The sequence below is a fragment of the Apodemus sylvaticus genome, chromosome 2, assembly GCF_947179515.1.
Source record: "Apodemus sylvaticus chromosome 2, mApoSyl1.1, whole genome shotgun sequence".
Lineage (NCBI taxonomy): Eukaryota > Metazoa > Chordata > Mammalia > Rodentia > Muridae > Apodemus > Apodemus sylvaticus.
The window spans coordinates 118,523,442-118,549,178 of NC_067473.1; the positions used below are offsets into that span (position 1 = coordinate 118,523,442).

At 54.3% G+C, this 25,737-nt stretch overlaps 2 protein-coding genes across 4 annotated transcripts; one reads left to right on the forward strand and one right to left on the reverse strand.

The window, feature by feature from the left end:
• Window positions 1-5,072: 5,072 nt before the first annotated feature.
• LOC127678919 (uncharacterized) lies at window positions 5,073-14,661 on the reverse strand. 2 transcript variants are annotated; one of them, XM_052174277.1, is made up of 4 exons: window positions 14,314-14,661; window positions 13,806-13,994; window positions 7,725-7,927; window positions 5,073-7,253 (listed from the first exon to the last, which is right to left on the reverse strand). In XM_052174277.1, the coding sequence occupies exons 1-4, from the start codon at window positions 14,521-14,523 to the stop codon at window positions 7,229-7,231; spliced, it is 627 nt and encodes a 208-aa protein (XP_052030237.1). In that variant the 5' UTR covers window positions 14,524-14,661; the 3' UTR covers window positions 5,073-7,228. The 2 variants fall into 2 exon arrangements, 1 of the variants encoding a protein (XP_052030237.1); XR_007976647.1 differs by having other exon boundaries at window positions 5,073-8,752; window positions 13,719-13,994; window positions 14,314-14,658.
• On the forward strand, window positions 10,763-24,011 carry Gata2 (GATA binding protein 2). Of its 2 annotated transcripts, XM_052174275.1 has the most exons (7): window positions 10,764-11,089; window positions 15,741-15,948; window positions 16,594-16,866; window positions 17,301-17,942; window positions 19,519-19,664; window positions 21,696-21,821; window positions 22,209-24,011. In XM_052174275.1, the coding sequence occupies exons 3-7, from the start codon at window positions 16,638-16,640 to the stop codon at window positions 22,506-22,508; spliced, it is 1,443 nt and encodes a 480-aa protein (XP_052030235.1). In that variant the 5' UTR covers window positions 10,764-11,089; window positions 15,741-15,948; window positions 16,594-16,637; the 3' UTR covers window positions 22,509-24,011. The 2 variants fall into 2 exon arrangements, with proteins under 2 accessions (XP_052030236.1, XP_052030235.1); XM_052174276.1 differs by lacking the exon at window positions 15,741-15,948 and having other exon boundaries at window positions 10,763-11,089.
• Window positions 24,012-25,737: the final 1,726 nt, after the last annotated feature.

A 25,737-nucleotide genomic window follows, 5' to 3' on the forward strand; every position in this document is an offset into this window, starting at 1 on the left:
ACAGATGTAGCTCAATTGCTAGAGTGCTTGTCTGCCATGCACAAAGCTCTGTGCTCAAATCCTGACACGTTTTAAACCAGGTGCCTATCTTAGTGAACCACCGAGTTCGTTGGAGTACTTTATAGGATCAAGGGTGACTGGGAGGCGGCTGAATCACAGCGAAGCCCAGTCCACACAAAAGCCCCCGACATGGATGACAGAGTCCTGAAAACTGCACCAGGAGCTCTTGGCCTAGACTGCAGGCCATGCCATCAGTGTCTTCCCAGTAATCATTAACTGCTTTTCTAAATCTGGAGAGGGTCCCTGTGAGTCCTGTAACGTTCTAGGCTTCCCGAGTCTTGGAAGTTGCCTAGGTCTTAAGTCTCCATCCAAAAAGGCATGTTTGCATTCTCTGGAAATAGCTACAAGTTGGCTTTTCCCTTCTAACTTCCTCTCTGGCCTCTGTGCCAGTCCGAGAAAGTTCTCTGTTCCGTGAGCTCACCAGATCCACATAAGCCGAGGCCATCTGCTTTGTCCTAGGTGAGGCATAAGGGGAGAGATTGGTCATGGGAAATGTGTTTGTGTTCTCAAAGGGAATTGTGGACCAGTGTCTTCCCTTTCTCTTATTAGCATTAGGTCTTTAGGTGAGATCTTCTCCCCACTTACCTTCACCACAGAGCAGCAGAGTTAACTGACCAACCAAGCCCAGAACTCTCCTGCCTTCTTTTTAAATACACCTGTCTCTGGCATTTGTCACAGTAGCAGAAGGCTGACCTATACAGGTGAGTTGCTGGTTCCCGGCTTTGGTCACAGGCTGTGCTCCCTCCAGTCACTTCCTCCGAGTTCCCCAACCCAAGAGCTGTCGTGTCATGGTCCCCTATTGTCCTGGAGTTCCATCCCCTGCAGCATTATGGCTCTGAACTCATATTCTTTGTGTTTGCTTGTTTTTCTTTTCTTTCTCGAGACAGGGTCACACCATATAATTTTGGCTGGTATCTTGGTACTCCCTATGTAGACCTGGCTGGACTTGAACTTGTAGAGATCTCCCTGCCTCTGCATTCCAAGTGCTGGGATTACAAACCTGTACCACCATGCCCAATTCAAATTTTTGACAAATTGTTCATCCTTCTCTTTAAATATTTAAGCTTTCGAAATTTGGCTCACTTTACTGAAACATTTTAATAATTAAAATTAAAAGTTTTAATGTGTATTGACAGGAAAGCCATTTAGTAAGTTGAAGTATATTTTTGCACATGACCAGAGGCTGAGAGAAATTCTATAAAATGAGAAATTATTAAAAAGCACACGTGAAGCTTTTTAAGTGAAAATACTTTATCTATACTTTTTTTTACTTATTAAAATCGTTTTTAGACAATTGTACACACATGCGATACATGTACTGACCGTTTCCGGGCCTCCCCTGCCACTGTTGTCCATCCTCCATCACACACAATCGTAGTGTCTGTACGTGTATGCATGCACGCCCATGTGCCTGTGCTGTATGTGTGCGGGTGTGTGGTACACACCTGCACATAGCACACATGTGGAATTTAGAGGCCAAATTGAGAGTAGTGGCTCCTCCTTCCACCATTCGGGTCCTGGGGATCAGACTCAGACTTGATCACCTCAGCAGCCTTGCTGGTGGTACCTTTAGCCACGCAGCCATCTTACCCACTGCTCTCTTGGCTTTTAATGTGCTTTCTGTTTTGCAGGTGACCCTGGACATCCCAAACCTCTCTTTATACTGTTCATGGGGGAGATGTAGAGTCAATGAGGAGACAAATCATGACAGATGAAGAAAGGGGCACGCAGGGGTCACTCAGTACTGGTGGCATCTGTGTCCTGTAAATGGCCTCTGGCTGGCACAGCTGAGACCTCATACTGGACTGGTGTGGGCTTCCACACATGGCCCACAGTGGCCTGAAATGGTTGGGCTTTTGTGTGGCTGCTCAGGATCCCTGAGACTTACAAGAAATCAGAAGTGGAGGAGATGGTCTAGGCTTGGGCCAGGGTGGGTGAAGGTGCCACTTCTCCCACCTCGGGTCACTGGCGACAGCCTTCCTGCGCTGAGAGGGGGGCTGTCCTTCTCAGCAGCAGACTGTCGTTGGTTTGGACCAACCACAGCTGTGAGATCAGGGCATGTTCAGTTGTAAAAAAAAAAAAAAAGTAACAGTCCACTTTGAACCAATGAAAGGGTAAGGCACAGAGGTGTCATGTTGTCTTAGAGAACTGCAAAGGCCAGGCAGCGACTAGCCTCAAACCCTGGGGTTTAATTAGAACAGTAAGATCTGCATGCGGTGGCACAGTAAGATCTGCATGCGGTGGCACACGCCTTTAATCCCAAGAGTTAGGAGGCAGAGGCAGGCAGATCTCTATCAGTTTGAGGCCAGCCTGGTCTACAGAGTGAGTTCCATGACAGCCAGGGTTACACAGAGAGACACTGTCTCAAACCAAATCCAACACTAAAACCAACAACAAAATCTTACAACCAACCAGCCAAACAAACAAAACAGATAGCATAGTAGGAATCCCTCTGTCTCAGTTCTGTGCCCCTGGGTTTTCTGCTCTCAGCAGGCTTTTGTGTAGCACAAAGATGGTACCAGAAGCTCTAGATTTGTCTGACCAAGAGGGTGAATCCTGGACTGGGGAATAGATGGGTGACCCCAAGTGTTTCTCCTAGGTCTAAATTATACACCTACTCTAAGCCAGTGCATCTTACTGCAGGAAGCTCTGATTGGCCAGGCTCTGGAAACCCAGGCGCTCTGCCCTGAGTGGATGCAGAGCCCAAGAAAGAACACCTGTGTGCCCACAACATCCAGTTGTGCATCCCAGTCTCCACCGCTCACCTCTGACCCCTACACTGGGCCTTGGATGTTTGTCTTCATCACAGGTCTTCCTTTGGTCTGGCTACCAGCTGCAAGTTGCCTGTGCCTTGGGGAATCCCAGCCACTGTCCTGCGAAGTGGCCCACCTGGACACTGCAATTCCTAGGACCCTCCTCATCCCTGCTACACCCTCCACTCCCAATTAAGCTAGAAATGCCCTGGGGAGATAATACCTAACACCTGGGGAGAGGGCAGAACTATGAGGGAGTCAGGAGGACAGCTCAGTGACTGGATAGGTAACCAAGAACCAGCTTTAGGGGCGTCTCCTAATAGGGAAGGAGAGGAGGGTCCCATAGAACCCTGGCTGTGATGTCCAGAGAGAATGTTGCTATGGCAATCTGAGCAGAAGTTAGCAGCAAGGAGCAGCTATGCAGGTGGGAGAGGTCAGGATAGACAGACTGCAAGGTGGAACCCTGGACTCACCTCACCGTCCTCCAGGTACCTGCATGTCCCCATGCTGCCTTCTCAAGTCCATTTCCAACATGGCTGGACAATTCCCAAAATATAAATGGACTCCTCATAACCAAGGCCAGTCAGCCCAAAGAGGAAGAGGAGAAGAGGATTCTTCTTCTTCTTCTTCTTCTTCTTCTTCTTCTTCTTCTTCTTCTTCTTCTTCTTCTTCTTCTTCTTCTTCTTCTTCTTCTTCTTCTTCTTCTCATTCTTTAATTTTAGTTTTCCTGGAACTCACTCAGTAAATAAGACTACCTCAGAACTCAGAGATTAACCTGCCTCTGCCTCTGCCTCTGCCTCTGCCTCTGCCTCTGCCTCTGCCTCTGCCCCTGCCCCTGCCCCTGCCCCTGCCCCTGCCCCTGCCCCTGCCCCTGCCCCTGCCCCTGCCCCTGCCCCTGCCCCTGCCTCTGCTTCTGCCTCTGCCTCTCCCAAGTGCTGGGATTAAATGCATGCACCACTACTGCCCATGAATCCTAACTGGGGGAACAGTGATTTGTATTTTGGAAGATGGTTCTAGTTCTAAGGCTGGCTTGTCTTGCAAATCATCACAGTATCCTGAGTTCCATGCCTAGCATGTCTCACAAAACAACAACAATCACACAACACACACACACACACACACAGAGAGAGAGAGAGAGAGAGAGAGAGAGAGACAGAGAGAGAGACAGAGAGACAGAGAGACAGAGAGACAGAGAGGAGGGAACTGAGTTAATGAAAAAGATTATATATTGCATGTTTTGATTTATTTAGGAGACATAACTTTGATTCATAATGATGAATCTTCTTTCTATACCCTTTGTAAATTTTCCTACTATATTTTCTATTGATTTGTTGACATTATTTTAGATTTATTTATAGGGGAGGCAGGGTAAGGGCCAGAAGACAACTTGCTGAAGTTGGTTCTCTCCTTCCACTATGTGGGAGAGGCCAGGCTTTGTGGCAAGCCCCTATCCACTGAGCCATCTTGCTGGCCCTGTTGACCCTCTTTATATAGTGTGGTCCTAAATTCTTGTAAACACCTCTCCTCAGCCTCCGTGGCTGTTGCTGGGCCTACTGATTGACCACCCACACTCTGGCTGCTGCACACCGTGGTGATATCCATGTTCCTTTACGTCATGGTTCCTATTGTTCAGAGGAAGACCTGGATATTAGAAAACATGCCCCCAATGATTTTTACCATAATCTGTTGATGTATTGATCTTTGAGATGAGTCAGACCTGACTTTTCACTGCATTGGGCACAGTTAACTGCATTGGACACAACTCACTGCATTGGGCAAAGCTCACTGCATTGGACACAGTTCACTGCACTGGACACAGCCCACTGCATTGGGCACAGTTCACTGCATTGGACACAGCCCACTGCATTGGGCACAGTTCGCTGCATTGGACACAGTTCACTGCATTGGACATAACTCACTGCAATGGGCACAGCTCACTGTATTGGATACAGTTCACTGTATTGGGCACAGCTCAGTGCATTGGACATAACTCACTGCAATGGGCACAGCTCACTGCATTGGATATAGCTCACTGCATTGGGCACAGCTCACTGCACTGGACACAGTTCACTGCAATGGGCACAGCTCACTGCATTGGATACAGCTTACTGCATTGGACACAGCTCACTGCATTGGGCACAGCTCACTGCACTGGACACAGTTCACTGCAATGGGCACAGCTCACTGCAATGGGCACAGCTCACTGCATTGGATACAGCTCACTGCATTGGACACAGCTCACTGCATTGGGCACAGCTCACTGCACTGGACACACAGTTCACTGCAATGAGCACAGTTCACAGCAATGGGCACAGCTCGATATGCATCACTGGAGACCTTTATAATATGGCTCCACGTGCCTCCTTTAAATGTTGGTTGTGTTAATTTATTAGTTAATTACTGAGAGGTTAATAGTCCCACAAGCCGAAGTCCCCAGTGCTGGAGGGGAAGGCAAAACTAACGCAGCCACTGATCTAAGCCTGGGGTAGGGGTTGTTACTCTGCGCCCCTGAGCTAAGGACTGGGGTAGGGGTTGGCTCCGGGTGCTCACAGGGGACTCCACAGCACTCCAGCGTTCCCTCACCACGCAGGAGCTCAGGCACAAAGTGGCCAGTCGTGAAGTGTTTCACAAGAAGCAAGAAACGAGCTTCTTCACATGAGATCTCCCGCTCGGCTCGCTCCTAGTGCTGGCAGACACTGGGCGTGGTGCAGACCAAGGACTTTGGCTGCCACCTTGACAAGGCAGACTCCCAACATGCGGTTTACAGGAAGCTCACACACAAGCCCCGCAGTCCATGATCCTGGAGGGAGCAGTGCAGAGGCAGAACCAGTGGCCCAGAGTGGGAAAGCAACTTGTATAAAGCTGCCAGTCTGGGAGGGGGTGTGGACCATGTGGGAGGGGAAGGTCTATGTGTGGTGTGGGACAGCCCCTCCCTCCCCAGCTCCTCTTCCAGGACAGTGCTGAGGAAACTGCTAGAACTTGAAAGTATCTCCTAGCACTCCTGGCCAGAGCTACTCCCAGCTTCCAGGATGGACCCTGCTAAGCTCCCTTTAGCAGAGTGCAGTCCCAGCTCCAGTCAGCAATGGACCACCAAGGTCTGAACTGCTCCGTCTAACTAACCTAAATCATGAGGTCTCCTGTGGTTCAACACCACCCTGGTGCTACCCAGGAGCTGCTCTAGGAGAGCAAGATGGGGTGAATTCGCCTTCTCAGCACGGGCAGAGAAGGGCGGGGCCATGTCACTCCCTCCCGTTTAGATCAGGTAGGCAGGCGGGGCGGGCAGGAGTGGCTGCTGAGTAACTCTTGTACCTCACAGCCATGAATATCCTAGATTCTGTGACGCCAGCCAGGAATGCTTTGTAACCTGGCCCGTGGGGCTTACAGACCCCCTTTGGTCCTCAGCCACTCCGTCCCTATGTTGTGGTATGCCCAACCTGTTGTCAGAATTCCACCACTCCGCCATTATTCAAAACATCACAGACCCCTAAACAAGCAAGTGTTATTAGAAAAGTCACTAGAAACTATGACATCGACCACCAGGCAGAGGAGTAGAAGAAACGATAGTAACTACCGTCTAATGGGTGACAGTAGACCACAGGCTGACTTCTCCGGGTGCACGGACCAGCAGACAGGAGTGAAAGGGGGTTCCTGTCCAGAGATTCCAAAGAACCACAAGGCCCCTGTCCGTGGAAGAAGGAGGAAGGAAACCGAGCCTAGGGGTCAGCAAGGCTTGCGACCACGGTTGCAAAGGTTGCATTTCTTTATTCAAAGAGATGGGGTTTTGTTGCCGACATGGTGGCCTTTGGCAGTCAGTCCCTGTAGAATTTCCTGCCCGTCCATCTTTCCTGCAAACGGTTGTGGGATACCTACTGAGTGCCAGCCTTTCCCTTGGAGTCGCCCAAGCAACCACACAAAGCCAACGCCTCCGGCACCTGCTGCCTCTCACGCAGCGGGCCTGGGAACGCGCAGCCGCCAGGTGGCGCTCTGAACCCGCGCACGGGCACCGCCAGCCGCGGGGGTCGCCCGCTCCCGCTGCGGGGGAGGAGCGGCCGGAGGCGGGGCTCACGCCGCAGGTTGTGTGACTTTGGGTTTGACCTGCCTGGAGATGAGCTAATCCCGCTGTATAATAGACTCCGGGGAGATAGGAAAATGGCCGCGCGCTATCTGCGTCGCCATGGGGACCATCGCGCGCGGGCGGGGCGCGGGCCTGGAAAAATACAGCCTTTGTGGCGGCGCGTGTCACTCACGGCCGGGACCTCGGGCGGCGGGCTGGGCTCTGTTGCCCCAGCTGCAAAGCCTTGGCCGAGGGGCCCCAGAGCCAGCACCAGGACCCCTGGGCTGTCTCAAACTCCACAGTCACTTGCCTCGTGTCACTCTCCAGCACTCCCCGGACCGAGCGTACAGCCGTCTCATTCTCACAGCCAATGTCCAAACCAGAGTCTGCTCAACACAGGCTCAATCGAGGCCCGGAAAAAACAAAAACAAAACGTCCCTTAGCTTCGCGCATCTCTCTGAACACCTACTCGTACAGTGTCCACACTGTCGCACAGATCCGAGCCGGTTCCAAAGGCCTGAGCCGCCGTCACAAAAGTCCCCTACTGCTCCCACCCAGAAGCTTCAGAAATACACCTCGTGGAGTGAGGCCTGCAAGTGCTGCACATACTTGGAGTGGCTTCGAACCCCTCTGTTCCGCACCCCCAAACAACATCCTCGCAGGCCCTCAAAGTAAATAGTCTCGTGCACGCGGCTAGCACACGGCACACACTAGCCCATGAGGTCACGTGCAGCATCCCTTCCCGCCTGCCTCCTGGAGGCCTCTCCCCTGACACTCGCCACGATCACGCAGCATGCGTGTGCGCAGGGTCTCGCACACGTGAACTTTCTCGAGGCACACTTAACTCGCACACTCACATCTTTGCATGCTCAGGGTCCACTCGCTGCCATATCCACGTGTTCCTCCAAACACACCAGGCAGAGCCGGGGCTCACACTCGCCCCGGCGAGCCCCCCGCGGACGCTATCAGCCTGCCCATCGGCGCGCGGATCTGTGGTGGTAAATGCTGCATTCGATGGCGGGCGCATTTGTTGTGTGCGCTCTGAAAGGGCTGCGATAATCTGGAAGGCAGAGATAAGAAACACCATTTATTCCGCGGCACTTTGGAAACAATTCCCAGCCCTGTACAACCCCATTCTCGGGCAGCCTCCGGGAGCCCGGCAGATAACGATTGGCTATTCATTATCTTCGCCGGGAACAAAGATTAGCCGGCCGAGATGAAAAATTACCCGGGACAGCGGCTCAGGCCCACTCAGACCCCCCTGCCCGTCGCCACCGCCCGGCGATCCGTGCCCTGCCTGAGGTCCCAGCCTTAGCTCATGCCTTGCCGGGTCTCCAAGGACCTGACTTCCCTTCGGCCAGGCCGGCTCGGTCTCTACATCTTTGGTCAGTCCATTTCCCTCAGACCTGCTTTCTTTCCCTCTGCCCACGCCTTTCTGGGCCCTTCTCTCCTTTCTCCTTGCTTTCCTCATCTGTTTTCTTTAGTCTCTCTCCAGTGCGGCATCTCGATTCTGTCTCCGTGTCCGTGCCTCTCACTGGTTGATACTTTCTTCACCTTTATGCCCACCTCTCTGATTCATTCTGACACGTGCTAGTTGTTTATTTCAGCCTGAGTGCCCCAGTCCCTAGGCCCACCCTGCCGGCGTTTCTGCCCCCGTAGTGTGGCTACAATTAAAAAAGAAAAGATCTGTTTCCCCAGGACCCCTGCTGTTTGTTCCTCCCCTTCTCTCCAGGTCTTTCTGTCCTTGGGACTCCAATGCGCTCCATCCCAAGTTCTGGGCCTCCTACTGCCTGCCTTCTGAAGATCAGATTGAATGGCTCCTGTCTCTCTAGCCGGCCAGGGCAGGAAAAAGAGAGAACTGATTCTCGGCTGCAGTTCCTAAGACCTGAAAAAAACAAAATAAAAAAAATAAGGGTCTCTGGGGCACAGGCTCTACCAGGTCTCTAGTGGATTGCCTCTGTGCTCCAGGTCTGGCTGGCCATATCCCTGCCCAATAGGAAGGGGCCTGGGAGCTGGTGGTCCCAGCGAGGCCACCTCATTAGAACGGTTATTCAGCATGGCCCTGGTAATGGCAGATAAGGGTTATCAGCTCATCTCCCCCTCCCACAGACAGACAGAAAGTGTCAGAGTAAATGGCACCCCGGGGCTCCACTGGCTGCCTGCCCTGATGCTTAGGGAAGGTGCTGGTGGCTTGGGAGCCTGGAGGGTACACAGACTGTCTCCACACCTCGCCCCTTCCAGACATAGAGTAACCCTGGATACAGACACACAGATCCAGGATGGACCGATGGACACAGGTGCCTACCCCTTAAACATCAAGCCCAACACATCAGTGTAACCTGAAGCAACAGATACGCAGATGAATGTTTGTCCCCATCTACCTGCAGCTCAAAGTTAGACATCAACACCCGCCATTAAGACATGCTAACCCTGAGTGGCAGGACGCGCCTTTAATCCTAGCACTCCGGGAGCAGAGGCAGGCAGATCATTATGAGTTCCAGGTCAGCCACGGTGACATAATGAGACCTTGCTTTAAAATAAACACACACACAACTGTATGGCCTCAGATACACAGAAGCCCCCCCCCCCCCCGCCCCAATTAAATAATAGAATTGTCAGTAAGTATACAGACACATTGCAAACATCTCTCTCTCTCTCTCTCTCTCTACACACACACACACACACACACACACACACACACACACACACAGATATACACAGATAGCTAGGCTATTAAAGATGGAAACAAATGCCTGCCTAGATACATACACAAATATACAAAGGAATCACACTGATTAAGACATGCTTATAGATACCTACTGCCTATCACATGATTCTCGAAGACGATGGTCTATCTCAGAGAGATATATGCAGACGCAGAGACATACACCCAGTTCTACAGATACACTCTTGTGTGCACTTGTGGGGCCACACACTGATAACAGCTGTGCTGTGACCTACTACCCAATACACATGCTCAGGGACACACTTAAGTTTTGCAAACACTCCCATGAGCTCCCCATGGTGAATACATAGGCCACTGGGCACATAAACTGAGCTGCGTGTGGACGGTACAAAAACAAAGCAAGAGATTCAGAAAGATCCAAAACATCTGGTGCTTCAAGGATGTGGTTGCAGGGACAGACCTGTTCCCTGGATGGAGCACACCAGGATACTTAGTCTTTCCAAGCAGAGTATGTGTGTGGAGTTCTTTGAATTTCTCAGGGGCCTTAGGAGAATACAGGGAAAGATTCTTATTGCTATCTAGCTCTGATGCCTCCTTAAGGTGTAGACTGCCACCAAGCTTCCTCCGAACACCCTTCTAAGGACAAATCTTTTGCTCTCCTTGTGGCTCTCTCTGATGCAAAAGTATCATCAAGAATGGGCCAAGGACGCACCAGAAACTCCATTCCTTTTTTAAAATGCATCTGAGTTGGAAACTGGCATCTGTGGAGAAGGTGGGAAAACATCTACACATAGTAAATGTGCAAAGAGTACAGGAGGTGTGTGTGTGTGTGTGTGTGTGTGTGTGTGTGTGTGTGTGTGTGCATTATATCTATATGTGCACGGTGTTTGTGTGCCAGAAAGCCCCTGTCTGGGAACATCTACACAGCGACAGCGAGTGCATAACAGTGTGTATGAAAGGAGGGGCAGGTGTCTGTGTACTTGCTTATGAGGGAGAGTCTCAAAAGAGAGACATCGCAGGCTTTCTGAGATTACATCCCTAAGAGCAGAAGTGCTTGCGTGGCCCTGAGAAGGCGGGAGTGGCCTGCAGGGTGTGCGCGCCTCGACTGACTAGTGACCCAAGCCTGGCCAGCCCGGCGGCTGGACCAGGCAGACAGGGCGCAGAGCCCGGGCACCCTCCTGCCCCCCTGCGTCGTCTCCCTCCCCCCCCCTCGAAGTGATGTCGAAATAAAAAGCTGCCGCTCTGCGGCCGGGAACCGAGAGGCAGCCAGAACCTAGAGAGGTGGCCAGGCCAGCACTGCGGTAGCTCGCTGCTCAGGTCTCCCTGGCCTGAGATCACCTCAACCATAGCCGGTCTCAGGGGACAAAAGCGGCTGCCTGCGCGACGAGCTTGCGTTCCGCGCCGCGGGACCCCACTGGTGACCGCCGCGGCCGCGCTGGTTCCCGCCGGCCGACCAGCCACGCCGCGCACGCCGCTGCCTCCTTGCTGAGCCCTGGCCGTGGCCGCCCGAGGGCGCCGCCCACCGCGCCGCAGTCGGTAAGTTCCTGCACTCGGCCCGCGCCGTCCCGAGCCTCCCGGTCCCAGGTTGGGCCTCCCCAACAACCCGATCGTACGATCCTTCTAGTGGCTCAAACCCAGGTCATCCGGAAACCCAAAGGCCCGCCTGGGGGCTCCTGTCTTCCGTTTTTCCGGAGCTCTGGACCTGGAGACTCAGCTTTCCAGAGCTTGGCGACGCGCCCCCTCCCATCCCAGAGCTGGGGCCTTTGTCTCCGCGGTTCCCCCACCCCCGGGTCGCGGCGGCGGATGCGCCCAAGCCGGGCTGCCCGGGCGCTGGCTGCACCTGCCGGCTAGTCCCGTGCACCGGCTTTGCGCGGCTTAACCCGGCTCGCTCCTGCTTGTGCCCCCCGCTCGAAGCACCCCGCGGCCCTTTATCCTGTGTGGCGAGGGTGCAGGTGGGGGAGAGCGCAGGGTATGGAAGTCTTCCCCTGCCCAAGTCGGAGTCGGAATCTTTTCAGTGGGATTTCAATAAGAACGGGGCCGACGCAGGCTAGGGGATCCGCCGTGCATAGGCGTAGACGGCGCTCTGGGCCTGTCTGGACGTTGGGCATTGAACCATTCGGTGGAGGCCCGGCTTGAATTTGATCTTATCCCAGCGGCGAGGGGAAAGGTCTCTTATTCAGAAGGACCTCCCGGGAGGCATCTTCTCCTTTACCAGAAAACAAGGAAAGAAATTCGTTTGTTTTTGAAAACAACTTGCTTCCCAAGGTCGGGAACATTTGGGGGTGAGTTCTGGGTCTACACTGTAGCCCAAATCGGGATTCGTTTATAAACAGACAGGATCCAGGAACCAGGTAGAGCCAAAGTGTCTGCCAGGCGTCTGGAGAGTCTGGAGAGCGTTTCCCAGCCGGGTTGACAAATTGCAAGCAAATTGCATCTAACGAAACGCATTTAGCAGTTGTCAAGTCACTGACCCCCAGGCCCCAGAGGCAGCAAAGCTCTTGGCAAAGAGGGACAGGTCCCCGACTGTCTGCTGGTGGGTCGGAGGAGAAGTTAACTAGAAATTGCAGAGTCTAAGGCACCTGGCACCAGCGGGCTTGATACCTAGGACATTGGATCCCAGTCCCTGTATTTCCAAAAAACTCAGAATAAAATGGCAGATACTAGGCAAGTGGGAGCCTTCTGATTTCGAGGAGCTGGAAGCGAATTCCAAAGAGCAAGGAGCACCGTTTAGAGGCCTTCTGAATTGATGGGTGCTTCCAGGGACATATCTGAGTCCTCCACCTAGAGGAGACCCTAACCAATAATGGCCAAAGCTCCCCCACTTCCTTCCCAGTGTCCCTCAAATCTTGTGGCCACGATGTAGGGCTGGAGGCCTCCGGGTCGTGAATGGCTTCTTTTTGGAAGGCAGCCCTAAGCTAGCCGGCCACTTAGCTGCCCTTAGAAAAAAAGGAGAGAATTAGCTTGCAAGGAGAGGGTAAACTTGTGATCCCAGAGGGTGGCTTGGATGAGCGAAGTTTGAACAAAGAGCTAGTGGGGAGGACAGCATGAACTGGGAGCCCTCTATGACTCCATCCCTTTCCAGACTGATTTGCAGGAGCCGGGCCACACCCAGAGCAGGGCCTGGATCCACAGAACCTAGCTCCCAGCAGAGCACCCTTTGCACGGCCCCCTTTTTGCAAAAGCTTCCAGGTCACACCTAAATAAATAAATAAATAAATAAAAATGGTGGTTAGAAAATTCAGCTTGGGAGCCAAGCTCCCTCTGTTCTCTGAGAAATCTTGTTTCCGTGGAAGGAAAATGACAGTTTAATTCAGAGAAGAACAGCTCCGGGCATGCTCCAAAATTAATAACAACAACAACAACGAAAAATTTAAAAGGCAAGTGTCCACCTGAAGGTGTTTTAGTGGCGGGTCTGCAAATGAAAATAAATCTACTTTCGTTTGGGGGGGTGGTGGGGTTGGGGGAAACCAAATCGAAGCCATCCTGGAAACTCTCTTGGCCCTCCCTGGTGTTTGTTCGGACTTTAGTGGCGGTTCATTTTTGGCCTAGTAGTGGATCCTTGTCTATGTGGCTTTATCCTGTTCGCACACGTTCATCAGCGCAGACTCCCCTTTATTCGCCAATTCAGCGCCCTGCTATCTAGCCTGCAATTTTCCCTTTCAGGCAGGCGGGTTAGTTCCTGCAGGAAAACCCAGCAGTCCCGCATCAGACGCAGGGACTCTTAACATCAGCAGGGGCTCGGCCCAGCTGGCTGATTGCTTATAGTTTCCAGAAGGCAACCTTAGGTCCTCAAAGGACCTGGCAGGAGCCCCCCCCCAACCCCCCATGCCCAGTCTGTGGCCAGGCTAGACTGGTGCGGGTCTCTTGAGGCCCAGGCTCAAGCGTCGCTTAACCACCCGGTTAAGCCCTGGTTGCACGGCGATTTTCTGAGCTGCCGAACGGAGTAATTAAATCCCCTTCTGCACTCCGCTCTGCGCCAGCATGTTGGGAAACTCTGGGGCTCTCGTTTCGAGTGGGAACTCACCAAGCTTGGCCACTTTCACCTCTGTGAGAGGCATGGACGTTGCCCTGTCCGCGAAGTGGCATAGAAAAAGGCACACCCCCCATCTCGTCCGAACAGGGACATAATTTTAATCGAGACTTTGGGAGAAAATAGGGAAATTACCTGCTCTCAGGGGTGGTGCTGGCAGACACCCCCCCGCCCCCCGCCAGCCGTGGCGCCGACTCGGCCAGGGCAGCTTCCTCTGCGTACCGCGCTCTCCTCCTGGAACTCTGCAAGGCCATGGAATTCCGCCACATGGGGTACCGTTGTCGAAAATGGGGTTATCGCCGGGGCTGAGAGGCCTTTAGACTCTCCTGCTAGGTTCCAGGGACATCGAACAATCTGGAAACTCCATGGCGATTTCGCCTTGCGTGTTAATGAAGAATCACGGGCTAAAGGCTGGGAGAAGCCGAGAGAGCCGTCCGGAAAGCGGGTCCTAAGTGAACCGCGCAGTGGGTGCACGAGCGAGCCTGAGACCACCCACCTGCCCAGTCGACCCCGAGGCACTGCGGTCTCGCGCCCCACCAGCCCCTGGATCCCTCTTGCTAGACCTCCCGCCTAGGCTGGGCGCGCACTCCCGAGCCTCCTGGGCCCCTGCTGGCTCTAGAGCGCAGAGGCGCGGGGAATACAGCGGACAGCAGGACACCCCCTTCCAGGGAGCAAGAGCCGCGGGTTTCCGGTCCAGTGGAGTTCTGCACCCCGGGCCGCAGGCCTTTACCTGTTCCAGGGCCTCGGACAGACAGATGGACGCCAGCCGCAGGGGCCGGAGGAGGCCCTGCCGTGCGCGCGCCCCCTCTGCGCTGTCCGCAGAGGACCCGGGAGGGGGTGACGGGGGCGCGCCCGAGAAGCTGAGCCCGCCTGGCTGGGCGCCCCCCGAGCCGAGGGGACCGAGGGCTTTCCACCCTCCTTGGATTATTAAAAAGTTCATTTCCTGGCGAATCGGGTGACGTCAGGGGCCCGGCGTCGCGGTGGCGGGGCCGCCGGGCCGGAGAAGCCGCCTCCAGTTACCCAATTACGGACTGTCAATCCTGCCGCCCCTCCCCCATCCTTGGGGGCGGCGGGGACCCCAGCCTTCCCCCAGCTCGGGACCAACCTAGGACCCCTCTGGAATTATTATTCAGGGGTCTCGGGCCCTGCAAAGGTAGAGGAGCTAGATGGAGGGCTTCAAGCTCGGCCAATCCATCGCACCTGTCTAGATTCCCCTAAAAGTCTTGGACTTACAAGCCTCTTTCTGGACTCTGGAGTTTAGGTCTCCCGCCTATAGCTAGGGAAGGGGCTAGGTCTATATACTCGCTACTGAACTCACGGACTTTCCAGAATGGAGGTGTGGAGAAAAACTCCAGGTGACTTTGGGAACAAGTGCTCAAAACATTGCTTCCCTCTCCCCATAGACCGTCTCAGGGAACCCTAGAAGGAAAAAAATATAGATGGCTAATACACCGGGAGTCTCTCTCCAGCCGACTCTGGCGCCAGTTTCCTGCTCCATAGCCTTGCCCCAGGCAGTTCAGCCTGGTGGTCTACTAAGGCCACGCCCGGAGCCCTTCCCCCTCCTTGGGCCACTGGCATGACCGCGACCATCTTCTAGCACAGCCTTTAGTGTCCTAGTGCCCAAAGTTCGGGTGCCCTAGAGAGGTCCTCTAGGACTCATGTTGTCCAACCGATCCTACCAGCCCCTTGCACAGCCATCCCTGATAGGAGGACAGAGGGTTTGGGGAGTCAGTTGGACTTGGGCTGGCCGTGGTCCGTAGCAATGGAGGTGGGGCTCCGCCCGAGACTGGAAAGCCGTGGTCCCAGCAGTGAGATGCCCAGAAGGTGCATGTCTCGGCTCCTGGGAAGCCAGGGACCCCATTCGTGCCTAGTTGCTGGGAGGGCAGAGGTTGGAGGACCTGAGTGCCTGCCGCAGGGGTGCAGGATCTGCCCGCGGCGAGGATCCTGTGGGGGGGGGCGTTGGCATCAGAGGCCGCAGGGAGGGCGCTGGGAGGGGGCCAGGCAGCCTAGGGGGCCAGCTTGCGGGTCAGTCCCGAAGTCCAGCGGCCGAAGCTGCGGGAGCAGCCAATGGGGGGGCGGAGGCTGGGCGGCGCGCGGCGCTGATTGGCTGGCGCCGGCTTCATAGGCGTGCGCGGCCCCCGCTTCATGTCTGTGCAGGAGTCGGCAGCTGGCGCCAGGGCGGCCGGAGGATGCAGAGGGGCCGGAGCCGGGCGGGCCGGAGGCCGAGACGCGCGCTGTCCCCCACCCCTATCCCGTGAATCCGTCGGCCTTCGGACGCGCTGTCGCTGGGCCCGCCATACCCGGGCTTTCCTGGTGTCCCCTACTCTCTACTGCTGAGTCCTCCCCTTCCCGCGCCTCTGCGAGTGTAAGTTTGAGGTTCAAGGGGCTTGTGGGCACTCCTAGGTTGGACGGATCTCTGGGGAGCTCAGACCAGGATCTCCTGTGGGCGATTACTGTTCTTATGCTTTGGGGAGAGGTTGGCTGACTGCTAGAGAGTGCATTGGGGACCGGCTCTCAACCCTAGGAACTGTGTGTGCGGTTTTTTTTGGGGGGTGGCCCGGGGCGTCAGGGTTAGTTTGTGTATATATTGTCAAAGTAAGTGTTAGGGGGGCGTGGGAGGACGTGTGCCCCCGAGTGGATGTCTAGGCGACTGTCTCTAACTTTTAGTAGGAGTTTATGTGTTTGTGTGTGCCCAGAGGACAGGGGCACCGTATAAGAACCTGATTTCAGTTCCGCGTGCGTTTTGGGGGGTCATCGATGTCAGGACCTATCCCTGTGTGTGACCTCGTGTGCATGGGCGTGCATCTGTGGGAACGCGAGTTTCCCAGCAAGTGTACGAGCCTGAACCCCTTCCTTCACCTTCCTTTCGTTTTAAACCTTGCGCTTTCCTCCCACCCGGGACTGGTCCTCAGTGACGCTCCGATGGAGCGCCTTTGCTTTCGAGACACCGACTTTGGGGATGGGGGGGTCAGAAGGCGGCAGTATCCTTCACATCCCCTCTGTTATCCAGAGCCGCCCCACCTTCGCCTGGATCCCAAGCCGCAGTAGTGGACCATGGAGGTGGCGCCTGAACAGCCTCGCTGGATGGCGCACCCCGCCGTTTTGAATGCGCAGCACCCCGACTCGCACCATCCGGGCCTGGCGCACAACTACATGGAGCCGGCACAGCTGCTGCCTCCCGACGAGGTGGATGTCTTCTTCAACCATCTCGACTCGCAGGGCAACCCTTACTACGCCAACCCGGCCCACGCGCGCGCGCGCGTTTCCTACAGCCCAGCGCATGGTGAGCTTTGGCCCCCGGGGTTTCTGGAAGCCTGGCGCCCGCGCCAGGCCTTGGAAGGGAGGACAGCCCTGTTGCAGCTTCCCGGATGTGGGATCCACAGGAATCTGAGCAGCTGCGAAATCGGGCCTAGGAAGGTGGAGGCAGTGACTTCTTGGGGAGGGTCTGGGACCTGTAGGGTTTCGGTCCATTTCCAACTGTCTTGGGTGCCCCCAAGACATCTTTCTGGGCCCTGTCTGGTGGGGTTGCTGTGTCACTTGTCCTTCGGCCTTTCACTGACATTGCTGATAATTACAGGCTGAGGTGTTATGTTTCTGATGTTTTAAAGGGTGGGGCTTCTGAAGGTAGTTCCCTGAGTTGTGTGTGATCCTGTGTGCCTGTGTCATGGCTCTGAAGCCCCTAATCACCCTCTCACCCCTCTCCCTCCCTCTGCACAGCCCGCCTCACCGGAGGCCAGATGTGCCGACCACACTTGTTGCACAGTCCAGGTTTGCCATGGCTGGACGGGGGCAAAGCAGCTCTCTCTGCCGCCGCTGCCCATCACCACAGCCCCTGGACCGTCAGCCCGTTCTCCAAGACCCCGCTGCACCCCTCAGCTGCTGGAGCACCCGGAGGGCCTCTGTCTGTGTACCCAGGGGCTGCGGGTGGGAGCGGGGGAGGCAGTGGGAGCTCCGTGGCCTCTCTCACCCCTACTGCAGCCCACTCAGGCTCCCATCTCTTCGGCTTCCCACCCACGCCACCCAAAGAAGTGTCTCCAGACCCCAGCACGACAGGAGCTGCTTCCCCAGCCTCATCTTCTGCAGGGGGTAGTGTAGCCCGGGGTGAGGACAAGGATGGCGTCAAGTACCAAGTGTCACTGTCCGAGAGCATGAAGATGGAAGGCGGCAGCCCCCTGCGCCCGGGCCTAGCTACCATGGGTACCCAGCCTGCAACACACCACCCGATACCCACCTATCCCTCCTATGTGCCTGCCTCAGCTCATGACTACGGCAGCGGCCTCTTCCACCCGGGAGGCTTCCTGGGTGGCCCAGCCTCCAGCTTCACCCCCAAGCAGCGAAGCAAGGCTCGCTCCTGTTCAGGTAAAGGCAGGTGTGGGACTTCAGGGCCTGTGGGTGTGGTGTGCCTCTGTAAAAGGAGTTGCGGTCTGGTAGAGGAGCCAGGCTAGGGTGCCTGATTTAAGAATGGGTGCTGGTCCTCTGTGACAGATAGTCCACAGACATTTGAAGCTCCCTGTGGGGAGGAAGAAAACCCTAAAACTTCCATCCTGCCCTTGAGTGCTCCTAGTAACCCCAATATTCCTCTCCTCAGCCCTCCTCATGCCCCCCTCTCCATGCCTGGCAAGTATCAGCTAAAACTCAGAATGTGATTCCTTGATCCTTCCCCAAATGTTCAGCTGAGACGGAGCAGCCTCAGCCGCCTCGTGACTGGGTGTGGGGGAGAATGGCGGCTGTAGGTGAGGGAAGGAGTCAGTATGCTCGTCTGTGTACGTGTATCTGTGAGCGTGTGCACGCTGCTGCGCGCACTGCAGAGATCCAGGCTCTGAAGGAATCTGGTTCTCCGACTCTGCTAGTCCAGTTTTAGGATTGCAGCGGCGCCTGATCTTCTCGGAGATTTCCCCAAAGCAAAATTCCCAAGGCCTGTTTGTATCCTAGTGACCCTGATCCTTCTCCCCGAGGGTAGGAGTGAGAACCTGTGCGGGTGCCTGCACCCCTCTGCCAGCTGCAGCCGGATCCAGCTGGGTTTGTCCAGCCATATGGCCCTCAGGCACTAACCCATGGCTCTGGGGCTCCTTCCCATAGCTCTTAGCAAGGGAGAGGGAAGGCTTCCTCCAAAGTTTATTTCTGAGTTGAAGAACCATCTTCTCATAGGTGACTTAGTTCCAACTAAGTCAGGAAGAATTTCCTGGGTACAGAGCTACTAAAGCCTCTCTCCACCGAACTCCAGCCTCAGCTTGACCTCTGTCTCCTGTTCTACTAAGAGCAGCAACTTTGCCTTTTTTTTTTTTTTTTGCAAAGTCTTGGCCTATTTGTAGCCCCTCCTTCCGAGTTTGTTTTGTGTTTTGTTTGAGTTCCAGATGGCCAAAAACAACAACAGAAAATAAGGTCACCTAGCCTAAAGTGAAAGAACTTATTTATTTCATTTTAGAAACAACTTTGATCGTTGAATTCTAGGAGTTTGGCTAAAAGGAAGCCAAACTGGAGGAAAAGAAAAGTTTCCTGACCCTAGACTGAGCATGAAGACTGTGAGGGGCTGGTAGTAGAGATGAGAAACGGACTTAGAGATGCTGGCTCAGCTGGGGAGGCAAAAGTGAGAGGAAATAGAACGGAAGAGGAAGATGAGAGGCTCCCCGACCCCAATCCTGGACAAGTGTGGCTGAGCAGGGCAGCACTAACCCCCTAGAGCTGGCCTTCAGTTCCTTTGCCGGATAACTCGCTCCTGGCTCCGAGGATCCCTGGCCCCCTGCTCTTGCTGTTCCTCTTTGTTTTACCTCGGTGGCATCAGAATCGAGGATTTATCCTTAAAAGACGCTGGACTTCCTTTAATGGGACCCCTTGAGTCCCTTTTCCTCCCAGGGATGGGTCTCCCTTAATAACCTTGATCCTCTGCTCCGTGTAGAGGCTGAGCAAGCCTGTGTCTTTCCTTGTTCCCCTACAGAAGGCCGGGAGTGTGTCAACTGTGGGGCCACAGCCACCCCTCTCTGGCGACGGGATGGCACGGGCCACTACCTCTGCAATGCCTGCGGGCTCTACCACAAGATGAATGGGCAGAACAGGCCGCTCATCAAGCCCAAGCGAAGGCTGGTAAGAACGGGCACAGCGTGGGGCAGGGCAGGACACAGTGGCCAGCAGCCTGGGCAGAGCTGGTTAGTTAAGTGAAAACGGAAAACAAAACAAAGCAAAACACAAAAGCAAAAACAAAACAAAACGAAAACAATCCAACAGCAAAACTTCAAATGCAGAGACTTCACCACCTGAAATTTTCTTATCAGTAAAATCATTTGGGGGGTCAGTCAGGTCGGTCTTCGTTCTGGCGGATTCTTTCCTGCCAAATTTCCTGTCCTGCAGCCTCCTGGCACCCCCCCTTCCCTCCAGCCACCAGGCACCCCCTCCCCTGCCCCCCACTGCTGAAGGATTCCCAGAGCCCAGGGTCTAGCAGCCCACCCTCAGGCTTTGGCCTCCTATTCGATCTTTTTAAAAATAGGGCCGTGAAGTACTTTTCCCCGTGGCTGCTCTGGCCGCCCTCCCTGGCCTCCCAGCTCGGTCTCCTCCGCTTATTTAAATAACACACAGCGGCCACCAAAAAAACCTGCCCTTTATTATTTTTCCATGGAGTCACCTATACTGTGTATTTTCATTTGAGTGATTTTTAAAAAAATGTCCTTTCGGATCTCCTGCCGGAGTTTCCTATCCGGACATCTGCAGCCCGTAGATAAGGAAACTTCGTGTATCTGTTTCCGGACCGGCAAGTTTTCAGAGCCACCTCGACTCAGTCCTGCCTCTCGCTGGGCTGTTTTGAAATTTCTAATACCCTCCACTCTGCAAATAATGTGTAAAATGCTAAGAATAATAAATATATTTTTTCAGGGCGAAGTGATTTATGAGTTTAAATCGTTCACCCGCTTTAGGGCCCCTTTTTTTTTCTTTTTCTTGCCCCCCCCCCCAGCAGTGTGAGGGCGGTGCGGGCTGGTGGGGGTGGATGGAGGATACGCTGCTGACCCTGAGTCAGAATTCCAGCTCCAGGCTGCTCACTCACCCTCCCCGCCCCCGCGGCAGGCAGGCAGGCAGGCCGGCCAGCTCTGCTCCCCTCCATGAGCAGGCTCAGGCCCGGGGCCACTCCGGACTTGGCCCCCACCCCACACTGGCTGCCTAGCGGAGTTCAGTGCTAGGAGTTGTTGAGTAGAAGTGGGGTGTGTGTGGAGGGACCCACAGGAGCACTGCTCTGTTTACCTGAGGCAGAGGGGATGGCAGAGGGGAATCTGTATTCTAGGAAAAGTTCTCTCTCTCTCTCTCTCTCTCTCTCTCTCTCTCTCTCTCTCTCTGTTCTTGTTCTGGAGACCAGACCTCCTCTCTGCCACCCCTCACCTCTGATTGGCATTTCCTGGGGGGCTGGAACTAGGGGCTTGGGAAAGGCAGCAGGTAGCACTCTCAGGGCGAAGGGCTCTAGGCCGGCAGGGAATGGGACCGGCTTTGCTCCATGGTCCTTTTGAAGCCTCTGGCTAGTATGACTATTGATTGCTAGGAATGCTGTTAGTGCAATAAAAGGCTCTGACTGTTTAGTTTTTAAACTGTAGTTAAATTCAATTTAAATCTCTCCTGGCGACTCCTAGATCCTATATAGGACAAGGCAAGTCCACACTTTAATCCTGGGCTCAAACTTCCTCAGGGCTTTCTGGGCTCTCCTGGGCAGTGCAGGGTCTGGCTGTCATGGCCTCCCAGCCATGACTCACCAGGATTCTGGATTTCCAGGGGAACGGTGGGGGAGGAGGCATGCAACTGGAGACTCAACTCAGGATGGTCACAGGACTAAAGCCTCCTTGAGACCTGTTTCCTTACCTGTGAAATTAGATTGCTGGGCGGAGAGGGGAGTGGCTGCTTTTCCCTTCTGTGTTGACAATCCTTTAGATTCTAAGAGCTCTTTATTCCAAAGTTCTGTGATTCCCAACTAGTTTACATCTCAAATTCTAAAATTCCTCGGATTTGAGATGCTTTGATTCCCTGGTGGGACCAATCACTCCTGGCTAGGCGGTGGGGCTGGGGGTGGTGCTAAGGGCCCAGGAGGAGGTCAAGGTGGGGCGTGGGAGACAGCCGCTGACGCTACCCCTCCCCTCCTAGTCTGCTGCCAGGAGAGCGGGCACCTGTTGTGCAAATTGTCAGACGACAACCACCACCTTATGGCGCCGGAACGCCAACGGGGACCCTGTGTGCAACGCCTGTGGCCTCTACTACAAGCTGCACAATGTGAGTGCACCCCACCCCTCCCCGGGGACCTCAGCTCTTTGTGCTGCCCCGCCAGGCAGCGGGCCCCAGCCACAATTTCCAGCTTGGCTTGGCTTGGGAAGCCGCAGTCAGCAGCCTGCTTGGTCAGCCCAGGGTGCCAGGAGGGCGTTCTGTAAAGAGGATGCCTCTGCTTTGGAGGTGGGACCGATGGGGGCAGGGCAGGCAGGGACCCGGTACCTCTGTGGTCGGAGAGGGAAGGCTTAAGAGGGCTTTGGTGGGTCTGGGCTGAAGGTGCAGTTCCTGTCACCCAGGGGGTAAATGTACCAGCCTCCCTTCACCTGTGGAGAGAGTGTGGAGGGATCTGTGTGGTAGGTGACTTCTCCTAAGGGCTCTGTGGCTGCCCCCCAGGTTAACAGGCCGCTGACCATGAAGAAGGAAGGTATCCAGACCCGGAATCGGAAGATGTCCAGCAAATCCAAGAAGGGCAAGAAAGGGGCCGAATGCTTTGAGGAGCTATCCAAGTGCATGCAGGAGAAGTCATCCCCCTTCAGTGCGGCTGCCCTGGCTGGACACATGGCACCCGTGGGCCACCTCCCACCCTTTAGTCACTCTGGACACATCCTACCCACGCCAACGCCTATCCACCCCTCCACCAGTCTCTCCTTTGGCCACCCCCACCCGTCCAGCATGGTGACCGCCATGGGCTAGGCACAGCCTCCTGCTGGACAGACATGGACATCAAGGGTGGTTGGCAGAACCAGAGCGGGGCTGGGCACTCCCAGGATGGGTGGACCGTACGCTTGGTTCCCGCCCATCCCAAGAGACCCACTTCCTCCTGCCAGCCTAGCCTGACCGAAGCCACCTCTCCTTGGAGGACTCCCAGCCTTGTGCCGCCATTACTGTGAATATTTCTAACTGGGCTGCAGCTCGTGTGTGCCCTGGGTGCTGCCCAGAAAAGTGTTTTCACGGAGAGTGTTTGTTTGGAGAGCAAAATGGACAGGTTTACAGATTTATAGCAAGAGGAGGAGACTGGGGATAGAAAAATGAAACTGTTTTTTCTTTCTTTTTCTTTTTTCATTTTTAAAGGAGAAAGGAGTAGGCCAAAAAAATAATTTATTTTGCTCTTATTTCTTACAAGAACGTGAAGACATGGAGGCATGGGCTAGCTGTGTTCTCTGGGTCCTTCCTTGGGACCTACTGCCACCAGTCAGGGCTCTGGGGGCAGACTTACAGCCTGAGCCTCCCTCTCCCCAGCCTGCCTGGAGGGTAGCCGGCTGCCCTGCCGCAGCCCTAGAGGGCAGAGACAATTGCAGGCGGTCCTGCGCAGATTCCCAGGCCAGGGCTGGGTCACAGGAAGGAAACATTCTCTGGAAAGGGGAAACGTCTCCCAGATCATTCCCCTGCCTTCCAGAGGCCAAAGCTGGTGTGACCCAAACAGGGCCTAGCTGCAGCCTGTGCTCCAGGCCAGTTGGACCCCTGTAAATACAGCCTTTTCTGCTAACCCCTCAACCCCCTCTCCCTCTAAGATAAATAAGAAAATACTCAAAGCAAAAACCAAACTGCATAAGCTTAACCCGCTGATGAGTGGTTTTATTTTGAAACTCGTTTTGGGTCCAGTCAATTGTACGTTGCCACAGAAGCCCCGCTATGAAAAAAATAAAAGCTACAAACCAGGGCTGAGTTTCACAGTTCTTTGAATGGTTCTTGGGTCCCACAGCCCTAGCAGGGGCCTGGGGACCAGGGGGAATCTTATGCTCTTGGCTTCTGGGGGGATAGGGGGCAGGCAGGCAGTGGCCCTGTGATCCCTGTGATCTGCTGTGGCTGGCTGGATCCTTCAAGGTACAGCTGTACATAATGTGTCCCAAGCTTCGATTCTATGTGCGGTGGTGGCAGTGGGTGCAGCAGCCAGCGAGGGGCCCCCAGCCCGAGGAGACGATTGTGCTGAGTGGTCACCCAAGTGCAATACCGGTGTCCAATCGCTGCAGAGCACCCTAACCGGAAGTAACTTATTTTGTGCTAGTACCCGCATAAGAGAAGAATCGGCAGTATTTTCTGTTTTTATGTTTTGGGCTTGTTTTATTTTGAATTAGTGACCTAAGTTATTGTTAACTGTGTACAACATTTAAATATTGTCTGTAAAAATTGTATGCTACCCTCTTATTCCTTTAAAGTGAATACTGTTAAAAATAATAAAATACTTTTTTTTGTGAATATGTAGCCTGTCGAGTGAGTGGGTCCCTGGGACCCCTGCAGCTCTGGTGGGGTTCACGCTGTCAGGTAGCCTGTGTCAGCTGTCTCTGTCTTTCAGAGAAAGGCCCATTTGGCTAAAGCCTCCTCCCCTGGGGCCCATGGGGATGGACAGGATTCTTCTTCAGCCTGTGCTCTTCTGAAAGCCCAAGCAAGGTACCTGACTGGGTTGTTTTCTAGAACCAATAACTGACCTGGCTCCACTCAGGTCCCTCCAGTGTGGTCAGCTCTGGTTTCTAGGGTACCAGGTTGCCAAATCTGTTCACCGGCACACTTGATCACCCCATCATGGATTGCTGTCTCTGACTGATGATCCAGGACAGTCACTGCTACCAATATTCCTAATGAATGCATCTGCTGTCGTGCCCTCAGAGAGTGACTGCCAACCGATCACCGGTATGTATCTGGTCAGTGATGTGTCCAGTCACTAGCCTGCGCACAACGGGGCCACCAGTCATCCCTGGCAGTGATGTTGGCAGTAGTCACATGCCTAGAATCTGTGTCTTATCATGGTTGTTTCCCATGGACAATGTGTGGACAGATGCCTCCAGTGCCTTCAGTGGTGTCATGGGTGATGATTGTGTGTGTGTGTGTGTGTGAATTGTAGGCTCTCTCTATTGCTTAGCCTGGCTTCAAACATGTAAGTGCTGTGGGTCTTCCCACCCTACCCTCTGAGAAGTCGGCATGTGGCCATTACAACTGGTCACTCAGTGTCTCTTTAACAATGACCCTTGTTCACTGGCTTCTGACCATCTAACTATCCATGTGCCTAGTAACCACACCCTCTCACGATCACATCTTCTCTGATGCTCTGGTACCAATGGCCCTGAGGGCTCACCTCCAGTCACCATTATCATCCTGTTACAAGTGTCAAAGTCTGATCCTAGCACCCCCGTCCTCCCAAGTCCCCTAAACCCCACACTCCTGACCACTAGCTTCCCTACTAGTTCCTGGTTAATAACCAGTAATTGGCGTATCTGGTTACTGCACTTTAGGGCCACTAGTGCTCTTGATTCCAACATATCCCATAAGACCTCATGATCCTAGTAACCCCTGTCCTGCGTTACCCGTGGCTCATAGTATGCCCAGTCAACCGTAGTCTCGCCTGAGGCTAAGCTGACTCCTGGTCATCATTGTGTGCCCACACCTTCTTGGAGAAAGCCTTCTCTCTTTGGTTCAAGACACTGTGCATGTGTGCCTGGTCAGTGGCTTCTCTCTGCTCATCACCTCTAGCCACTTGGGTTTCTTGGCTGGGGTCCCCATTGACTACCATTGCTGTCAACATTCTTGCTCCTCAACATCCCCCCACACCTGGAGGTTTTCTCCTGAATCGGACTGCTGCGCTGTCTCACATAGCGAAAAGCAAGTATCCTAGCAAGAACCAGCACCTTGTTCAACGTGCTACAGTCCATCAGGGTGTAGTCCTGGGCTTTGGCCTCAGGATACTGCCCTGGCATGCTACTTTTGCCCTGCCCTCATCTTTCCCTGCAGAATGGGCACCTGAGCCAGACAGGGATCAAGCTGAAACTTAGCTGGGCTTCTGTGCCTCCCCCACAGGACCACACTGGCCTTCTGGCCTCTTCCTGGCTACAGTCACACAAGCTCTGGAGCAGCTTTCCATCCAGTACCCAGGTTTGATAGCAGACGTATTCAGGAATGGGTTATGCATGCGTGTGTGTGTGTGTGTGTG